General features: G+C 40.8%; 1 protein-coding gene across 1 annotated transcript in view; it reads right to left on the reverse strand.

The window, feature by feature from the left end:
• Positions 1-591: 591 nt before the first annotated feature.
• The window catches only part of ICAM5 (intercellular adhesion molecule 5), a 25522-nt gene continuing 4057 nt past the window's right edge, over positions 592-22056 (reverse strand). Inside the window, exons 2-12 of the mRNA XM_029283724.1 lie at positions 20419-20691; positions 17989-18306; positions 14673-14951; positions 12880-13158; positions 8555-8797; positions 7678-7920; positions 6551-6793; positions 5749-5988; positions 4628-4870; positions 1519-1782; positions 592-809 (exon numbers count right to left, since the gene is read on the reverse strand). Of these exons, the coding sequence (XP_029139557.1) occupies positions 592-809; positions 1519-1782; positions 4628-4870; positions 5749-5988; positions 6551-6793; positions 7678-7920; positions 8555-8797; positions 12880-13158; positions 14673-14951; positions 17989-18306; positions 20419-20691 (2843 nt within the window). The remainder of the gene's footprint in view (positions 810-1518; positions 1783-4627; positions 4871-5748; positions 5989-6550; positions 6794-7677; positions 7921-8554; positions 8798-12879; positions 13159-14672; positions 14952-17988; positions 18307-20418; positions 20692-22056) is intronic.

Raw genomic sequence — 22056 nt, forward strand, 5'->3', positions numbered from 1 at the left:
CCTCTCCCCCTCCCTCCCTCCCTCTCCGCCTCCCCCCTCAATTTAGTTTAAAATAATTATCATCTTAGTTATATTAAAAATGCAACATTACATTCTTTTATATTAAGGAGTTGCCCACAATAACAATTTGACTAGTTCTCAGTAATTCTCTGTGTATCAGTTCAGAATTGCATTTATTCCATGTTCTATTAAGATTAATTTCCTCCATATTTCTTTTTAAATTATAGTCTTTGTCTTGTCTTAAAAACATTACATCTGCTCCAGATATGAAAACTTATGGTCCAAAGTTGATGTTCTCCCACAAGATGAAGACTGCTTTCAGGCTTTAGTCTGGGAAAGTGCCATGTATATGCTAGGCTGGTCTAGAACCTGGGACACTAAAACTGGCTGTCCATGCTTAACCATGGGACAGTCAATTGGCTGTTAATACACTGCAGAGTGAAATAGAGAACTCTATGGTCCCCAAATCCTTCCTTCAAAGGCAGAGATAGTGAAAGATATGACTGGGTTGTGTAGAAAATTGTTGTTCTTTCATTTATGTTCCCTGGACCCTATCTTGGGAGGCAGATAGGAGTACCTGCCTGAGATTCCTCAGGTCCTGGTGAGCTGTATGCCATAGATGTCAATATCACAAGGCCTCTCCCGATTTAGGAAAGTGGCTTCAGTAGAATTCTCTGCATCACGGACATTGTATTCCCCCTTTTTACAGGCTGTGGATTTGAGATAATAAATGATTCCAGCCATTCCTCCCAGGACCACCATGGTGGCACCAGCAATTGCCACAATGACAATAATATATAGCCAGTGATCTGCAAAAGGGAAGCATATTATTAGTTAGCAGCCTTTTGGCTTACAAAAAGAATTCTTAAGTAGGGGCCACCATAAAACTAACCTGACCCTGCTGAAAAATATACAAGCCCACATTTAAAAATTTCACATGATCTTTTACTGGGACAAAAAGCCCTTGATAACCCTTCCTTCCTTTGGAAATTCACTTTATGTGGGCTGTTTCATCTGAAATGTTAAATGGCCTAGCTGTTTCTCTTTTGTCCCTCTGAGTTAGAAACGTATCTATGGTTCAGTTATTTTGAAAGTTCATTCTCTAGTGTTGGTTGGAGAATTCTGGGAGTTGAAGTCCACAAGTTTTAAATTTGCCAATGTTGGACACCCCTGAATTAGATGTCATATGGCACATGGATATAAGTGTCTCAGTATACTTTGCTTTTTTTTTTTTTTTACAGAAACCCAACCAGGATGTTTGCAGACAGAAGCATTAGCTTTTCTCCCTTTCAGTTGCTTTATCTTCCTATCTGATGCTTAACTGTGCTTTATTTCTTTATACTAAGCGTATGCAGAACTTTCTGACTAAGTTTTATTTCTCACCTAACTCCTGATTCTTGTTCTTAGGGGAGAAAAGGAGAGCTTGTAAACTTTAAGCTGTCCCAGTCCTGTTGTATCCTGTTGTCATATTTAAACATAAAATATCATTTTCAAAGCTTGTGTAGCCTCTGGTCTTACCTTCCACTTGGATTTCTACTTGGCTGTGCTGTTGTCCATGCTTGTTGCTTGCTGTGCACTCATACACACCATTGTTCTGTCCGTCTGCATGGACAATTATCACTGTGCTGTTGTTACCAATAAAGATGACATTGGAGGCATTGGGCAACCTCCAGGTGTAGCTGGCAGCTGGGGACCCATCTGCCTGGCAGGTGATGGTGATGTTTTCTCCCCTTCTAATGGGTAAAGAACCACTGACTGATAGAACGGCAATAGCAGGCCTGTCTGGAAACAAAAATGGTGGATGTTCAGTTCATCCAGGAAAAGGGGCTCATTTTTGTTCTCTGTCTTCTCTAGCTATCTTAGTCTCTTGAGTTATAAACATTGTTAAACAAACTAACAAATAAATAGCATTGCAATGCTTCTAGACAAGTTGATATGTGAGATTTGCAAAGCATCCAGCTGTAGAGGATACTGGCCAGAGCTGGGATGCAAAAATCAGATGAACACCAAATGACCACTAGGTGGAGTTTTGAACACAGACTTGATACACAGCTAAAGTGTAGCACAATTGCTTGTTTCAGAAAGGAGAATGTTAAGGCTCTTTGATCTAGGCTGTAAACATTCAAACTTGGCAGCATAGAGATTTCAAAACTAATTTGTTTGAATCTAGTGATTGTTTGGAGTTTTGCAGCTCAGATCTGTGATCTCAGAAAACCCTTCTAATAGTTCTTCCCCATTAATATTAAACAGAGAGAGTGATGAATCTATACTCTATAGGAATGTTTTCTGTGAGATTCAGAATACAGAATAACAGAGTTGGAAGGGACCTTAGAAGTCTTCTAGTCCAACCCCCTGCCCAGGAAGGAGACCTGAAGTGGGATTTATGCAAAGTAACTTCCCTTACTTTGAACCAACTTTAATTCCAGAATGATTGTGCCACCAAGCTTTGGAAGAATGTCTTAATAATAATATATTTTTAAGCCTCTTTTCACAACATAACCTTAAGACTAAAACTAAGACCAGATTTGGGCTACAGAATTCTGGATGCCAACTGAGATACAAAAAGCTAATTCTTTGCTGACTGACATCCATTCAGGTTTCTGAAGCCCAGACTTTGAATCAAGGTGCTAGGAGTCCAGCACTGAAAAAGAAAACCCTCACGCAGGGCTGGAGAAAAGGGAAGCAAAATTGTGATTGACTGACTGATTGATTGATTGAGATCAAGTCATTGCCTAGACAGCTCATGATCTTACTTTATTTTAAATGGATTTCAGAGTAGCATCTAAGAAAGTTTAGTAGTATTTTGACTTATAAAATAGTGAAACAAAACAGAAACATCTGCAGGAAAACAAGGAGGCTCAGAAAACATCAACACAGAAAAACTTTTCAAGTCAGATTATGGAGGAAAGGCTTTTGAAGAAATAAATCAAACAACTTTTTTCCTGGGAGGCTGTTCTATGAGATGACTAGGACATAGGTTGTTTGAAAATTTACATTTTAAGGTTTCAGATTTAGCCTGAAAATGCAAGATGACAGATAACTTTAAATGGCTATTATATAAGATCACGTATAATAGAGACAACACATCAGAGTGATTAGCATTTCTTTTTCTACTGGAATAGTGGAACAAGGTTTAAAAAACTTTTCACATGGGCTTTGGAGTCAAGTGACCATGCATAGGGAGTGATAAGCATTAGAGAAACTGATCCCTTCTAAGTTTGGGATAGTACCGAGAGAAGTTGACTGCACCAGTTGTGCTAAAATCTCTAAGCAGGAATACAGTAAGCCAGGAAATCCATAGATCTAGGGCATATTTGCACTTACTGTTTAAATTGTTCACATCCTGTCATGCTTACTTGACTCTAAGCCATTCTAAGACAATCTTATCCAGAGTAATGACATGGTGATAATTTGCAAAATCTGAATTGCAAACTACTACATAATCCCATTAGACAATACGCTCCTGCTGTGCCCTCCCACCCGTCTCTTTATTTTATTTATCACATTTTTAAACCACCCATCTCCTTTACAACCTCACAACATTTACAAGATTAAAGCATTAAAGACACCCTGTCACCCCAGCCCATAAACCACTTATAGTTATTTGGGCTGTTTGAAAACTGAGGTTGCCTGCTATTTTGGGTGACTAGAAAGAGTAAAGTGCATTTAGAGTGAAAGAGTAGAATTGCATTTATCAAGAAGAGAGAAAAAAATAGAAGAGATGAGAGTGTAGAAAGAAGAGGAGGCGGAGAAAAAACAGAACAATGTTCTGTTGCAATTTGAACCCACAACACCTGGGTTACAATGCAGGAGTTTTACTGATTTTACCATTGAAACATTGAACATAAAGGAAAGAGCTAAAATACATGAGAGCTCAACATTGGCTCAGCTAAAGAGGTGGTCTTTCCTCTACAAAGGAACTAAAAAACTGCTGGGTTTAGGCTGTCCCTAATTCTCGGCCATCTAGCCCAAATGGACAGGAGCACTTTTGAAATAGAGTAGACACAGGTTGGTTGCAGGTCAAGTAGAAGGTTGATAGTAGGGGACTACATCCATTTCTGCCCTCCAGAAATGGTTGCCAATCAGTTATAACCCTGGGGTAACAGGTAAATCAGGTTCTGTTTCTAGTAGGCATGCTTCCTGCCTTCTTTGTGGCACTTTAGTTACTCTCCAAGAGAGGACAGCATTAGGACAGTCTCCTATTTAAATTTTCCACACAAGAAGACATACAGTATTGGAAAATGAAAAGAAGAGTGTGCAAGGAGGAGATTGATATTCATTGGAGTGAAATACTGTATAGAGGGGCAGGAAGAGATATAATGAGCTCCCCTCACATATATCCTTCAGTCACACAATATTTGTCTTACAAATATGTAGGTGCTCCTGGAATGTAGATAAGGAGAGAACACACTTTCTAGAAGCTTGCAGTGGGTGAAAAGGGATGCTCCTCCACTACATCTACATCCAGCTTCCTCTCTCTTTTCCTTCAGTAATTACTAGCATAATAATGGCCAACTAAGAGATTTTAGGAACTTTAGGAGATGAATAGAATTGGGAGTACCGCTTCATCCCTCTTCAGGCACAGATCTTATGGATGTTCACCATGAGGCTATGACTGATGACTCACATTCCACTTGCACGTTCACCATCCATCTCTCTGTTCCATGGCCATTAGTGGCATTGCACGCGTAGATCCCAGAGTCATTCCTGCTGACATTCTGCTCTCTGTAGATTTCCCCAGTCGTTCCCTCCTTGGCACACAAGACAAGTGGGGTGGGAATCCCATTTGCTTCGCAGGCCAGAGACTGCAGAGTCCCTTCCAACCAGGTTTGATTGCTTGGGCAGCTTGAGTCATCCATCTTGGGTTTGGCTGCAAAAAATCGATGGATAAGAATCTCCTGACATATATAAAATATGCATAGGTAACTAACAGCTGCTGTCAACCTACTTCACAGATGGCCAGTTTGTACTTCAAATTAGAGGACTATAACTCTGTTACTAACATATTCCATTTCACAAGATGTCTGGTGTTAAAAACAAATACAGTAAATTAAAATTGCTGGCAAATTCTCTTCATCTTAGTCTGCAAGAACTTTGAAATATGTAAGCCTGAGTTATGGATTTTCAATACTTCATGGACACTCATTAAATGCCATATTTGCAGGGACAAAAGCATGACAGAAAGTAAAGGATTTCATTCTTTTTTTAAAAAAATATTTTATTAGATTTTATAAGGATGGGGAAGGGATAAGATCGGTAAGGGTGTTGGATGGGGTTGGGGAGTGAGGTTGGGATAAGGGTAGGGAAAGATACAATAGTGGGGTTACCCCCAACAGTAACTCATCGCTTTAGCAAGCAGACTGTCATCCGGGTACAAATGTTAAATAACAATAATTAAAATAATACTAAAAAGTTATAGTCACAAAGATTTCATTCTTGTTTTAGGCTTTCAACTGAAATATATTACTTAGGTACAGATAGAGTTAGATTCAGCTGATCAAAAAGCTGATCAAAAAGCCATGTTTAAAGTCATTCCACATCCTGGTATAATATTCCTCTTGTACCAGACAAAGGATGAGGAAAGCCTGGATTTCCAAAGATACAGAACGTTACTTAGATAAGTGACTGCTAACCTTTAGTGGTACTGCAGAGGTCCCTGGTGTGAACAAAAATAAAGTAAAAATAAGTCTTCCTGACAGATCAAAGTAAGAGATGGACAAATTGGTTGTATTTATAATCAACACTCACTTTCAACTGTAATCTTGACTGCCTTGGCTACACTGCCATGGCGGTTTGTTGCATTACACCAGAAGGTTCCATTGTTAGCCAGGATCCTTTGCCCTTGGCTGAGATCATACGATCTATTATCTTTGGTGCATATAATTTCAGGAGGTGGAAACCCATCAGCTTTACAGAGAAAAGTCGGCAGTGCCTCTTCCACCAACGTCCAGTTGCTTGGACAATTAGATTCATCCATTTCTGGCTTATCTGGAATATCAGGAAAGAGCATAATTTGAAAATGTTAGGTTACAGGTTTTAAAGTCCATTCTTAAAGCTAAATTAAAAATTCAGATCAAAAGTCAACAATAAATCAACTCTCTTAATTTGTTTGCATATCAAATCATGGTTTGAGGATGAATGGAAAATAAGTTAAGAAAAACTGTCTCATTTAACACTGCCTGTACTTGAACTATCACCTTTTTAGTACTTTGTCCCCCAAAACAATGTATTAAAATGGACAACAGTTCTGACATTGGTGCAGTGAGAATTTCTTTAAGAAGTAGTTCTGAAATAGAGAAAATACCTTTTGGAGGAAAAGTTACATCAGTTGCAGTTTTCAACTGGGGAAAAAGACCAGTAAAAGAGGTTGCAGCAAGGGTTAAAAACTAACGGAGATAGTTATGAAAAATTAAAAAGTACAAGAAAAATTAAGGAGCACAAGAATGGCATCACTTGCTTTGGATCATTTTTAAATGGCAGCCATTTTTTTTTAAAAAAAATCCTTGCCAGTGTACCCATCCCTGTTGGGCTGAAATCCATGTTCACTTACATTCCACCTGGATGCTCACAGCTCTAGAGATGTAGCCATGAATATTTGTGGCTGTACAGAGATAACTTCCAGCATATTCTCTGGTGACGTTCTGGAGAACCCCAGGACTATAAGCCATTCCATCTTTAGTGCATTCAACAGTTGGTTCTGGGTTTCCCCAAGCAAAACAGGTGAACATATGTGGTGTCCCTACTGTCAGAATCCAGTTATGAGGACAGCTGGAATCATCCATTTCAGGCTCATCTAGAAGATTTAAAAAAAATCCTGATTTTTCAATGAAATGTAGGAAAACATAGATCAACAATATACAAATGGTGGAGAGGGATTTTTCTATATCCTGGCAATTTCTATTTTAAAGACTCCAGATCATAAATTGAATATACATGTTAAACTGGAAGAAACTTCATGCTGCTTTGGCTAATTCTGTTTCTTGGCTTGCCTATAGACTTGGGCGGGGGGAGGGGGGAAAGAATGGAATGTGTATTGTAGGTGCAGAGCTGGCAGCCTGAGAACCAAGGTCATTCAAGATTTTGTTTTCTGAGAACTGAGGATTCAGACAATTGTCTGAAGCTTAATTGGGTAATATGACATGTACTGTCAGGGGGGAAGGGAGTTTCTATACTTTTAATATACTGATTTGGCACAAATTTAGTCAGAGCTGGTTTTCTATTCATCAGTACCGATATGGTGTGCTCAATAAAGTTTTGCATTAGAGATTGGAATTTCTCAGCTGTGCTTTGTTGGGATCATCAGTCGGAACCTTGACACTATATACATAGCCATAAATAGAAACACATTCTGGAACTCCAGTTTTTCAATATTAACCCACATAGTTTGCATGCAATTCCTAGTGAGATGGTATGTGGGAATGACCCTGGAAGACATGCTGCCCAGGGAACAATCAGATAAGAGGGAGCATAACCTCAGTTGTAAAATGGTCAGAGAAAGAAACTCAGAAAGGAACATCACTAACTTATCTGGTGGTAAACGTTGGTGGGTGATCTGTATTTTTAGACTTGTAAGATTCTGTATATAAAAGCATTGTAATAAAGTAGTATTAGCTCATATGGTCACATTTCCTGATTGCACTACTTGGAAAGGCTGACAAATTCACAAGTTGCACTTACACTCCACTGTAACAGCAACCATCTTGGTAACTGACCCATGTACATTGGTAGCATTGCAGTAATAAACACCAGCATGACTTTGAGTGATATTGTGCATCCTTCCAGCATTGTAGACTTTGCCATCTTTTATGCAGAATACTTCCGGAATTGGAATACCATCAGCTTGGCAGCTGAGATTCCACAGACTTCCTTCTAGCCAGGTTTGGTGACTTGGGCATTTGGACTCTCCCATCTCTGGGCCATCTATTACAGAGAGAAGATGGAGAAGGTGTTTGGTGATAAGAACACGGGAACATAAAAACAGTCCTTTTGGCATCAGGCCAGAAGCCCATTGTCCAGTATTCTGTGTTACAGTCCAGGCAAACAGATGCATTCAAGAATCTTACAAGCAGATGAAGATGATGATGATGATGACAACATGAAAACTTTCTTCAGTGGTTGTTTGTATCAAAAGTGGAAAAGACCTGTGATTCAGTAAGCAGCATATAGCCACCAAACCAGAAGTATACAGTCAATATGATGTCTAAAAACATTCTGATTCTTCATGAATTTATCTAGTCCACTTTAAAAGCAGTTTGTGACCCTTGCCATATCTGGCTGATATAGTTTTGAAAAGCAGTGCTTCCCTTTACTGGCCCTGAATTTCCCTGCAATGAATTTCAATGGATGTGAATGTGAAAAGGGAGAAAGGTTGGTGAACACATTAGATGCTTTTTGACTTTACAATATAGGACTGAGAGTGGCTGGTCCAAAGTCACCCAGTGCCTACAAAAAGGCTGGAATCAGGATCTCCTCTATTAGTCCTGCTCCTTAGACACTACTCCCCCCCAACACACAAACACATGTACATGCACATAGATACATAAATATTACTTACATTCAACATGGATGGTGATTGTTCTAGTGCTGGAGCTGAGCTCATTGGTGGCTGTGCAGTTATAGATGCCAGCATGGCTCCGGTCCACCTGTTTCTTCTCTTCAACATCATAAGCAATGCCCTCTTTGAAGCAAGCCACCAAAGGCTTTGGGTTCCCCTTAGCCAAGCAGTGGAGCATTTGTTGTGTTCTCTCTACCCATGTACAGTTGCTGGGACAAGACAACTCATCCATTTCTGGCACATCTGCAATGTGCAGAGGGAATATACACATTGGTTGAGGCTCTTCTCTCTTTGGATGAGAAATAAAGGGGGATGTTTAAGGTTGGAGAAGAATATTGGGGTGTCAGTGGGCATATTGTTAGTTAAGCCTGGAGTGAGGCTGGTTTAAGATCTGGTGAGGGGCGTGCCTCTAGTGGCATGTTCTGCCTATCACTAAACTGTAGAAAACAGTGTGTTCTTTATTATATTTCAGACTATGTGCAGGCAACCATATACATTTGTCTTATATTTTACTGCTAGATTAATTGATCTTCTGCAAATTTGCCTTGAAGACTTTGCAGTGGAAGTGAAGGGTACTTAAAATTTTCAACAAAAATAAAATGAACTGGGGATCTTTTGTGTCTTGTGATTTGTTGTTGTTGTTGTTGTTGTTGATACTTTTGAATCAATGATGATTTCTGATAACTGCCTGGACTTTGTGCCACAAGCAGTACTAGAACTCTGTCTCCTTGTTTCTAGCCTAGTGCCTTAATCACTATTCCAAAGGGGCTCTCCTCTGTGATGGGGGATTCAGAATTATTACCTTGCTATAGATTCATGGCTATGCCATATATTTCAGTTTAATTATTTGCTCAATACAGAACAGAACAACAGAACAATAACACAGTTGGAAGGGACCTTGGAGGTCTTCTAGTCGAACCCCCTGCTCAGTCAGGAAACCCTATATCACTTCAGACAAATGGTTGTCTAATCTTTTCTTAATAACCTCCAGTGTTGGAGCACCCACAACTTCCAAAGGCAATTTGTTCCGCTGCTTAATTCTTCTAACTGTCAGGAAATTTCTCCTTAGTTCTAGGTTGCTTTTCTCCTTGATTAGTTTGCATCCATTGCTTCTTGTCCTGCCTTCAGGTGCATTTTGGGTTGCACAGGGATTTCTGAGTACCAGAAATCATTATATAATTTGCAAGGAGGGAGGCTGATCCTGCGTAGTCACCTTTTTAAAAACTAGAATCCCATTGATCTTCCATTGTGTTTTAAATATATATGGCAAGGATACATCTGCACTTGAGGTGGTCACTATTACTATGGAAACTGTGCACGTGGGCCCCCATTCCATATCGACTGACAGCCAGCAACATCTGAGTTTCAATATTCATTCGAACTGACTAGTGCAGTGGTGGCGAACCTATGGCACGGGTGCCAGAGGTGGCACGCAGAGCCCTCTCTGTAGGCACGCGCGTCGTTGCCCCAGTCCTAGGCCTTCAGCTGGGTTTTATAAAACCTTTTCGCTTTAGGCCTCCGCTGCCATATGCAAAAAAAAAAAAAGGTTCAATCAGTCAATTTCAACTTCTCTCGGGGAAAAAAAAGTTCTTGCAAAGTTGGAATTGACTGATTGAACTTTTTAGTCCCACCCAGTCTGCCGTTATCATTGCAGCCACGCCCACCCAAATGGCCACGCTCAGCCAATGGGCCACACCCACCTGGCACTCGACGATGCATAAGTGGGTTTTGGGTTGCAGTTTGGGCACTCGGTCTCTAAAAGGTTCGCCATCACTGGACTAGTGCTTGTAGCTAAAGATCATGTATACAGGAGGATTACTCTAGTCTAAATTTCTCCCTTTCTGCAAGAGAAAAGCTTTTATCTTTTTAGGACAAAGGCAGGAGCTGGGTAGCAAGGTTGAGAAATGTTGCACTTGGGCCTCTGATTGAAAGTTGCAATCTACGGGAACTAATCAAATGGCAGTAAAGCTTTTGCTGTGGAAGTCTATTTGTCTCTAGACAGAACACTAGGTTAGAATTTTTATTTTGACTGTGTATATTTGGTATTAATGTTCTCTGTACAGGCTCAATATTGGTGTGTTTTATATAACTTTACATCACAAGTTCTTCATATTAAGAAGAGACCCCTACTTGTGGTTTATTCACAGCCTTATATTTTCTAGTTTCCTCTGTTTTTTTAATACTGTTTGATTTTATTTATGTCTTGTGAGATTGATCTGTTTTCCTAAAAACAAATGGATAAGAACTGGCTGATTTTCTTAGCTGTACCTCAGTGCTATGCAACCAGGAGAAAGCACTATAGGATTTCTTTCACTTCTTTTCTTTTAAATTGCCAGAAATAAGTATGTAATGCAGACTGTGGGGATGCTATCTTTCCTCACACACTAAAGGCAGAGGGGAGGATTCCAGGTGAGGGGCTGCCTACAGAATAGGTGGTAGCAATGAAGGCTACCAAACCACACACCAAGGCAGAAGATAGAGCTAGATATAGACCCAGGGATCTTTTGCCCTACAGTCTCACTGCTGCCACCCCAATTAGGTATAAGAGACAGTCTTTGCCATCTTGTGAAAAGAGGCACATACATACCCTCTAATTCTTAGCCACTGGTTTTCAGAACCATTTGCCTTCTGTAACAGAGAGCTAGGGCTCTTTCATTGTGCCCTAAAACCATCTCTCTACCAAGCCATGGGGGGCAGATGAAAGATGGTGAAAAGTAGGGAGAGTTTGGATGCCAGTTCTCCCGGGACCTAAAAGACCTACTTCTCCCTTCTCTAGGGGTCTTTAGTTGTCATTGCCGTAGTCACCATGGGATTGGAAAATTGGCAATAGAAAACCAGGAGCACTGGATGAGACAAAAAGCACCTGAGGGTGAGGATTGGGAGAAAGGATTGGAAGTTGATTTTGGGTTCCAGTTTCTCCAGCAGTAAAAAGACCTCCTTTCCCCCAAAGGAAGTCTACTTAATTACAGGGGTGCCTCCTGCAGAGATGGTTCCTCAGTAGTACAGAGGAACAGCTTAGTTGCTGCAGGGTCTAGGAGGCAGGGGACCTTTTTACATACTATATATCTAATGGTCTACTGGTCAACCACTGGACACATGGCACACATTGGCATTTCACCTGGAGATTGTTTACCAGCATTGCCGCTTCTGCACTCCTGGGGACAGCCGCACTCTTGGTTTTTATAATAAAATGCAACTTAATTTGTGCATCATCAGGAGTGCATTAATACAATGGACCACTATGTCATAATAGAGAATCCTGGTTGCACTCCTGTACTCCTGCGTGAAAGCATGAGTAGGTACTGTTCCCTTCCTCTTCTCTTCTGCTTTGATTGCCCCCTAGGTCAAGGGGCAGAGTTAGGAGTAGGGAGAAGGATGGTCTGGTTGCTCCCAGCTGCTCTTGTTTGGAAGGCAGAAAGAATAGGGGAAAAAGGAGAGAAGTGGCTGAGAATGGATCCTTTGGGGCATGTTCTCTATTTTCTCCATGGCTTAGGGGATCTCATGCTGCCAATTACTAGCACCAAAAAAAGGGTTCCCCACTTGCCTTTCTCCTCCCACTGCTTCTTGGGTGGACAGAGTCCCTCCTGCTTTGTGCCGAGGCAGAATGGAAGGTGGAAGAGCACTCAGCATTTCTTTGGGGCCAGGTCTCACCTTGCGTAACAGCGTAAATAGATATTTCAGCTGCCTCCATCTCTGCTTCCTCTCCCTATACTCCCGACAAAAGGTCTCTAGCCCCTCTCACCACCACTAATTCCAGGTATCTTTAATTCAGTGCTGGCGGAGCCTGTAGCAACACTACAGAATTACACCTCCTTGTTCCTTCCTGATAGACATTGAATTGCAAATGACTTTGCCTGCCTCCTTTGCCCACCACTGGCTGTTATCTTACGCTAACACAGTATTATATTTAAAGTGGCAGTGAGTGTGTGAATAGTTTGCTAGATTTTTATTGTTCTTTTTAATGCAAACTACAAACACGAAAGGGTCCTAGCATTGCTGACAAGGCAGGCAGGTTGCTGGTTCTTCCTGGGTTCCCATCTATAGTAAAAGCCTGCCTGCTTTTATTGGGGGCTAAAATAATGAACTGTTTTGCAACCAGAGTGCACCAGGGTGCACCATTATTCAGTGGAAACAGCAATACAGAAAAGAATTTGGACGGGTCATTGTGAGATCTCCAGCAATATAATCGAAGAGTTTTTGTCTCTGGGCAATTCCAAGCAGAGCCAAAATGATTCAAATGTGCTAATTTGCAGGGATAAAGGAAATAAGCCTTTTAATGGAAAACAAGCAGACAACTTGTTGCAGGAAGGATATTCTGTACTCACAGAAGACGGTGAGAGTGGCAGAGGTGTGCTTTGTCATGATTTTCCCATCAATTTCCAGTTCCACAGCACATACAAATTCTTGCTCATTGTCTTCCTCTTGAGCTGTCAGGTTGAATTGCAAAGGAAATTCATCACTGGATGCCAAGATTCCTCCAGAAGCATTTTGGATCCGAAGATAAAAGCTGGAGGGTTCAGGCGCTGATGAATTGCATAGAACTGTCACAAGCTGATTGGCAAGGGCCTCAGAGGGGTAGATTTCCAAAGAAGGCTGTGGAAAACCTGCAATTGGGGGGGAGGGGGGGAAAAGAACATTACTTCTGAAACAGCTCAGGAGATGATGGCAGCTGGGAACTACATCAAAAGCTAGGCACTATTTCACAGATAAATAGTCTTAAGAATTTGTTTATGAACAGATATGTGTAATTGCTGATCACCAGATGCTTTGCAGTACCAGACCAATCAACTCCAGCTAGCACAGGCAGTGATCAAATGTGATGAGAGTTACTGCTCAATATAACAGGAAAATTCACAGGTTGGGTGGAAATTACATAAGGTACCAAAGAAGGAAACATGATGTTACGTTTTTGGCATATCCAGCAACATATTTTTGCCAGAGTTTTATGTATTTACAGTTCTGGGTCCAGATTATTTTTTGTACAGTCTGTTCAAGGAGAGAAAGAACAGATGGGTACAAGGATCGTGGGATTGGAAGATCATTTGATGACTGAAAAAAAATAAGGCTGTAAACATGACCTGCTTGTTCTTCTCTCAGGTTCTTTAGAACTTTGCATAGTAGCTTATCATGATGTCATCTCACAAACATCTCACTGCATTTGTCATATACATGCCCTGTGCTTCAGAAATGCCTTCTTATGGGGGTAGAGGGAACTATGGCTTTAAGAACCCAAGCAAAACCCTAGATGTGGAATTGGTGTTGATGTCTTGTGCGCTTTTTTTTTTTTTTTTGCTAATGGTTTCTAATGAGATAGAACCATTTACCCACTGGCAGCAAATGAGATAAAAGGAAAGCAATTCAGATTCTTCCTGGTCTGCTGCCATTAGAAGCTTATTCAGCAGCAGGCATGCACAGATTGAAATCCTATGCAACCCTCAAAAGTCCCAAAGATCTCCCAAAATTTGAACCCAAAGTAAGGCAAAAGGGAAAAAATGAATACATGGAAAAATAATTACACTGAATTTAATTGGCATTTGATCTGCCTCAGCTTAATTTTTTGGGAAGCGCTCCACCTAATTTGTTGAAATTAGGCCCTTGGCATACTACTCAGCAGCAAGTGGAACTCCTGCTTCAAATCTATCACAACCCCCCACCCCTCCCCTTTTAATAGGAAGTATGGTGTACTGTCATTCTTAGTGATGATTGTATGTCAGCAGAAGACACATCCACACAGGTCTTGAACTGGAGACATGAAGACTGTGTGTTACTCAGCTATAAAGGAAGGCCTTTGTCCCAAAGTCTGAAAACAACTGAAATCTTACCCCATAGTTTTTGGTGTCAGATCTACTTGAGATCCGGACTAGTTAATAAACTTGCTGTTGAGTACAAATGCTTTTTACCTTCCCTCTGTCTTTGCCTTAGCCCGACCTTTATTGTTCAAAAACCTGGACTCATAATATGTGTGACCCCAATGACATGAACAAAAGTTACAGTGAAGTGGCACTGTCTCCATTGCAGATAAATGTGCTTAGTACTGTCATTCCTTCACCACCTAGGTCCTAGCTAGCTTGTTTTGGAAACAAGCCACAATTCTCTGGAAATCAGAGCAGCCACTCACTGTAGATATGCATGGTTTCCACTGCAGATTTGGTCATGGGCCCCAGGGACACGGTGCAGTTTAGCTGATAGTTTCCTGTTGGCAAGGAAGACACCTGAGCTTCAGCTCTCACAGTATTGCCTGACAGAGTGATGCTGGCATTCAGACTCTGTTCTCCGAACTTCAAGTCAAATTGGGCCTCTTCAGCTGGGAAGATCCCAGCAACCTCGCAGGTCACACTCAGGTTAGAGCTAGCTTCTACGTAGCGTGAAGTGTGAAGCTGGGGATCTGCCAGAAAACCTATAAGAAAGAATTTTTCTGGTTATTTCTCTGCCAGGAAAGCCATCAGATATGAGAGTCTCTGTAAGCACCCTCTTAAGAAACCAGATTACTTCCATGAATCCCCCAAAGAAAGCTACTCTTCTCTGTAAATGTTTGTTCTTTACTCTCTAACCAGTCAGGAAGTTCTGGGACTTCCATTTTTTCTTCTCCTGTCATTAATAATATTTGTCTAATTTATCCAGAATGGGCATATCAGCCTTTGGAGGCAATATATGACTCCCTGGATTTTCTCTGGGCTTGTGTATACATGACAACACCATGCTTATTGTAAGACTTGAAAGTTTCCTCCTGAACATGTATTTTGACTTACCACTGGATGGGAACACTGAAATAACTGAGTACTTGATAGACTTGATAGAAGCTAAGGACTCCCAGATCTTTATAATGCGGTACACCTACTAGTGCCAGAGCAGCATAGGAATGGATTTGGAGGATACCACATAATTCAGCAGTGCTGTGCTGCTGACCATCAATGTGATGACATTTCTCTTGGTTCTCTCCAGATTTCCTGCCCCAACTGCTCCCGTCCCCCAAGGATTCTTCTAATGAAACCAAATGAAATGAGAAGTTGTTCTGTAGTTTTAAAAAAAGTGTTAGTGTTCAACATCACTTTTGAAGCATAGCCCCATCTTAGGAAACAGAATGAAAATGGGGGTGGGAATGATATGTGAGCAGGTCAAGGTTTTCTTTGCAAATGTTCCTCCTTGCCTAACAAAACTGACAAATATAAATTGGAGTGCTGGTGGTGATCACTGAGGACGTTGGATGGGGTATCAGGGGGCCCACTGTTGATAAGTGTGAAAGCATGTTGTGAAAGCATCCAGGAGAAGCTTTTAAAATTTCACAGGTTCACATAATCTCCAATTACTGTTTTTTCACTGACATAATGTACTCACTAGTTGTTTTGATCTTTTGGGGGCCTTCACTGTTCTTAACCACTTGATGTTTTTCACCTTAGTTATGGGGCATATTTATTTCTAAAACATATCTTGAGCCTTTTAGAATAAACAGAAAAATGACATACAGTCAGTTAATGTTCTCAGGTATCCAGGTACACATGTTTGTGTGACAATCATTAAAGAAATCTGCCTGCATCTTTTCTTTTCAATGCCTTTATACTCGGTTACAGGTAAAATTGGGGGCAGTTAATTCTCCAGGCACCAGAACAGAGTTGTGAGTCACAGCCATCATAACTTCATTAAAGCAGCCAGCTCAGGGAGATTAAAGGGCAATGTCTTTGACATACAGTTATTAACAGACTCCCACTAACAGGATTATAATAATTACATATTTTGGGCATGCTCAGTAGCAGTAGAATGCCTTTCCTAAATGCAGAACTAGGAACTGGGATGGAGGAAGGGGAAAAAACATGAAGCAATTCTTTGTCCTTTCAATGAAATTCTTACTAGGTTGGCTCACTTCAATAGCTTATCAAATTAAATAGCCTGCAATTAATTTTAATTGTTCAAAATTATTTGAGAAATCAGTGAAAATACAGGAATTCTTAAGTGGCCCAACTTTTTTTTCCCACTTCAACATCAGAAAAATATTTTGTATATATTACTGTATTAAGAGTCCCTTTTTCATTGGGGCAAGTTGAAGTCTGGCTGCCATATTCATCAGTCATTGCTTAGTCCAGTTTCAAAAGATCCTTGGTTCTTGTAACAGGAAGTGATCCTTCCTCCTTTTGACAATTTATGCAGGCACAGAGGAGAGAATGAGGGAAGGCAACACTTATTTTGTCATCCTCCTCTAGCCACTGCTAGCTTTGCCTCCTTATCACTAGCATATGTCCTTAAACAACAAAAAATTTCAACCCTGGTTTTGTCAGGTTGGGTTAATCTTTCTAGCCAAGTGCTGCATTTACTCTTCTTGTTGTTCTTCCTCGTTATTGTTTGTTTTCAAGGACTACTGAGACATGGCTGGTGTTATAGTGATGTCACTAGAGTTGATAGGCCCAAAATGTGGAGAGATGGTGGGAGCACTGGGTTCAAATATATCAAAAGGACATATTAAGCCTTCCAGAGTCACATCAAATCCACTATTTTAAGCCTTAAATTGTAAAAAACAAAACAAAAAAGGGAAGTGAAAAATGTAGGACACTGATAATTACCGTAGTCATTTTGTTATTGCATTTCAGTGACACAACCTTTCAAGATAGTAAAATGCAGCCAGGAGTTCAGTCCTGACCTAGCTCAAGTTTGACTTAATCTTCCATCCTTCTGAAGTCAGTAAAATGAGGACCCAGATTGTTGGGGGCAATATGCTGACTCTGTAAATTGCTTAGAGAGGGCTGTAAAGCACTATGAAGTACTATATAAGTCTAAGTGTTGTTGCTATCCCTATCGCTATCACTATTCATTAGCAGTTTTGATTTCCCAGAAGTTAGCTTAGAACCTAGTTCCTGGATTCCCAATGCATCTGAATTACATTCCCAAGCACTCTTTGGTTTGATCCAATCTCTTCGCTCTTGATAAGTCCCTTTTCTATCACTGTTTGAACTTTCTGTTAGTACCGTAGTAGTGACCACCAGGGAAAGATTTGGGGGTAGATGTTCAGAGACATCAGAGCTTTAATCTGCAGAATAAGCAGCAGCCCACTTGCCCCCCCTCCAGTGTAATAATGTTGACTCACCACATTCGTCCTCTCCACCAATATAAGCCATTAAATACATAATGCAAACGTACCTAACTGCAACGGGAAGTGTCATGCTTTGCCTGCCAGTGATCCCAGATTCAGTTCTCAAGTTAGATCAGAACTCTAGTTCCCCCATAGTCCCCAGCACAAGCGTTCCTCTAAGATCCAAATAGACACTCACTCCTCTCTTTCTGAGCAAATAAGATTCCCAGATATTGGGATTATCGCTTTTAATGTTTTTTCAGTTTTTGAGCTCTTTTCTTTCTATTTTAATAACTATTCACCGCTTTTATTGGGGGAGGAAGCTTCATTCTGGAGAAGATAAAGAAATAATAAGAAGAAGAAACTTGCAACTCACCAAAGACTTTTAGGACTTCGCTGAAAGACGTCTTTTCAAGGAGCTGCCCTCGAGGCATCATGTCCAGAGCAATGTGGCAGGTGACTTCCTCCATGTGATTGTCCTGCTGAGCAGTTATGGGGAAGGTCACTAGGATGTCACTTGCTCCAGGAGCACTGTGATTCTCAAAGGTCTCTATGTGGAGTTTTTCTGTTCCTTTATACAGTGTCACAGTGAGGAGCTGGATGGGAGCAGCATTGGTAACTCGGCATGTCAAATTATACACTTTGCCCATCTCCATTATTGGCACTGGATCCAGCACTACATGTTCTGGAATTTCTGCAATGATATATGGAAGCCTACTGGAAAAGGGTTTCAGATGAAGGTGGCAGCTGCTGAAGAAATCCCATAGGAAGGGAAGGGTCAAACCATTTCGATCAGGCATAGACAGCATGTGACCCTCCAAATGATATTGAACAACCACAAGTCCCAGCTAGCATATTCAATCATGCAGCACAAGGGCAATCACTATCCAGCAATCTTTGGAATGACATAGCTTGTCTGTCCCACTGATCTAGACCATTGAAGATGTCTCCTCTCCAAATTCTCATTGAGCTATATCTCATAGACAAAACATATTTAAAGTAGTAGTGGTGACCATTTATGGGAATCTTGCCAATAACCTATGGTTTTGTCCGTAATCTAGTAAAGCAAGAAGCAGCTCTCAGAAAGGCAGGCAAGAGTAAAATCCTAGCTATGTTAAATATTTAGACACTGAAGTCCTTCAGCCCTGTGGACCACACATTCCCACTGCATTTTTCAAGGTTTCTCTACTCAGGTGATCATCTCAAGGTTTGATTGTAATTTTAGAGGTAAAGTGTCATGGGTAAAGAGAAAACCTAAGATTGCTGAATTATTGGTGGCGGAGTGGCTAGAATGCAGTATTGCAGGCAAACTCTGCCCACAGCCAGGAGTTTGATCCTGACCAACTCAAGGTTGATTTGGCCTTCTATCCTTCTGAAGTCAGTAAAATGAGGACCCAGATGGTTAGGGGCAATATGCTGACTCTGTGAATTGCTTAGAGAGGGCTGTAAAGCGCTATGTTTCTGTTTCTTGTGGCACTACTGCTCAAGCACCAAGCATTGCTAGACTCTGCCCGTAGCCTGTTAGATACAACTTTAATTTTGTACCTTATCCCAACACCCATTTTTATCTCACAAGGCTTTGTTTCCTTAGAGATCTGAAAATCTGGAAATTGTCTTTCTAGGTCACATCTTTAAATACTTTGTAGATAATCTATTGTTAATATGTTCACATAGTTCCCATGGGGGGGTGCAAGTAGCTTCTAGCTATGCGGGATGTGATAACCCACTTCTGGAAAGGTGCACATCTCAGTCATCGAAGGCTACCTAAATGCCATCATTTTATTCTGAGAACATTTGACCAGTAGTTGTGCCTTATCAAAAGCTCTTACATTCAACCCCAACAAGTTAATTGGTTGCAATCTGGAGATGCCTGTAAAGCAACATGCAGTTGGAGAGGATCCTCTTTGGTGATACTAAAGGGAACAGCTCTTGGGTTATATCTATCTGGATATGAACTGCAGACTGCCTCCTTTTTAGTGATTCAGACCTTCCAGTTTTCCTCCCCATTTTTCTTTTCCCTTCCTCTGCTTTCTTCCTTTTCCTGCCATTTCTATTAACTTTTTTTTAAAAAGCTCTGGACTTAGATATAAAGCCAAATTGGAGTTCTATTCAGCACCCTGATTTCTTTAATGGGCTCATAGGGGAATGAGGTAAAAGGTAATTATGTTTTTATTGTGAACAATGCTTTTTTTGTTAAAAAAAAAAAAAAGGTGCCAGAACTCACACACGTCATACAACCCGCCTTGCCTACCCTACAAGGTTCCATCCCAAAAAGGTGCCGGAACTCCGTTCTGGGCGTTCTATGACAAAAAAAAGCCCTGATTGTGAAGAAATAATAATAATGATAATGATAATACTACCACTAGTCAATTGCAAAAGACTGCTTTACTTGGAACAGCTTACATCCTAAGATAGTTCCTTTAATATTATTAAACAACATCTGCCTATGCCAGGTCCTTGGAAAGGACTTGATTGGTGGGTAAAAATGGCAGATCCAGTCTAAACATCTGGCTGATTGTGCAACCAACCATGATAATAATAACATCTGTTGCTGAAACTGGAAAGTCTCACTAGGCTAGGCTGTGGAACCTGGAATTTAGCCCAGTGGACCATTCTAATTAGCATCACCGTATCTGTGTAACATTCAAAAGTGTCCTGGGTCACATTCTGATTTCGTTCATAATATATTTTTCCAACTCTCCGGCCCGGCTGGTCTAGACTAAGTAATTATTTAGATGAAAAGCTGCTTAAGACAGTCTTTTACAGATATAAACAACTAACAGATCTTTGCATCATCACCACTTACGATAGACCATGATGTTTGCCTGAACAGATTTATGCTCTCCGTAACAGCTGAAGGAGCACTCAGTGGCAGACGCCCACTCTGTGATGTTCACAAGCTGGAAAACTGCCCAATGAGTCCCATTGTCTTTCTTCTCCTTCATCAGCGATGTCTCCAAGCCTCCCCTGGCATCTGCCTCCTGGCAGCTGGTACTGCAGTTCAGCCAGAGAGAACCTCCATGCTCCACGACAGGCTTTTCTGGCCAAATGGTCACATCAAACATGTGCTGTTCTGCTCCTGAAATAGGGTATTCAGAAGGGATTTACCAACTAGTTGGTCCAAAAGATCACATAGAGACTTATAGGTTTCTGGGTTCAGAGATAGGCTTAGGTAGAAATCTCAATCCATTCCCTCCCTTTCTCTCTCAAGGCATTTTGGCAACAGGCTACGTTTATCATCACAAAATAACTAAAGAAACATGAGAGTACCATTCTTGTAGCTGCAGTTTATACACATTTATAAAAGAAGGACTCTCAGGGAACACAAATGGAATTATTCCAAGAAAACCACTTGCATTTAAAGAAAAATGTGCCTAAATACTATAAATATTAGATTGAACTTCAAGTCAGTACACAAAAACAATGCTTTTCACTCAACCAAACTTTTCTTTGCAAGAAAGACTAGCTTTTAGAAGAATGACTTTACTTCACCCACTCTATGAAATGCTAGATTTGCATTCCTGCTGTCTTCAGGTATTTATCTGACTGCTTGAGAATTCGAAATTGGGCAGAGAACAGTCTATGTCCACAATCCTATTCTCAGCACTCCCTGTTGGTATACATTCACCTGAGATGTATGAAAGAGATCTATGTTTGTGGTGGCTCGAATGCAAGGACAGCTCTTTGGGTTGTCCAGGATCCATGGAGAATTGAACTCAAGTTCTAGTATCCGAAGGTGACAGTCTCCTTCAGATCATCTAGTGAGTATATGGGTGCATGATGAGAATTAGCATTATCCAAAACATATTTGTGCTTCTAACCATCCAAGTAAGCACTAGGCTTTGGTCACACTATCAACAATATGGGGACCATAATATCATTTAGAACAGGGGTGCCAAACTCACAATGTCATGTGACATATTGCAACATATCACAACTTTTTCCCCATTGCCAGCAATGGGGTGGGTGCGGTTTTGGCATGATGCATCTGGCCCGTGGGCCGGCAGTTTGACACCCCTGATTTAGAAGGAACTGACTGAAGCATGTTGAAGGCCTTTCTACCCCATTTCAACATGCACATCTTGCACAAATGACATTTTGCTTTCTCAAAGCATGTTGCTAAATGAGTTGCCCTTTACAATAATGAGTGATGTATCTTCAAAGGTGTTTGTACTCTGTGTTAATAAGAAAAATAAGCTTATTTTTGCATTTTACGTAATCTGGCAACTGAAATTGGATGAAGCAGGAGCTAGCTGCATGAAAAGTTCAATAGATGTAGTGAAGAAGGGCAATCAAGGGGAAATGCTTCTTTATTTATACGTCTCTCTGTATCAAGGAATTGCCAGCCATGCAGATCTTCCAATGAGTGTCATCCTGGGGAATGCTTTAGGGCAATAGCTAGTTTGGGAACAAACATATGCTTGTGCCAGCCTTAGGCATGCTG

Source organism: Protobothrops mucrosquamatus, unplaced genomic scaffold (genome assembly GCF_001527695.2).
Source record: "Protobothrops mucrosquamatus isolate PMUCROS unplaced genomic scaffold, P.Mucros_1.0 scaffold202, whole genome shotgun sequence".
In the NCBI taxonomy this organism is placed as follows: Eukaryota; Metazoa; Chordata; class Lepidosauria; order Squamata; family Viperidae; genus Protobothrops; species Protobothrops mucrosquamatus.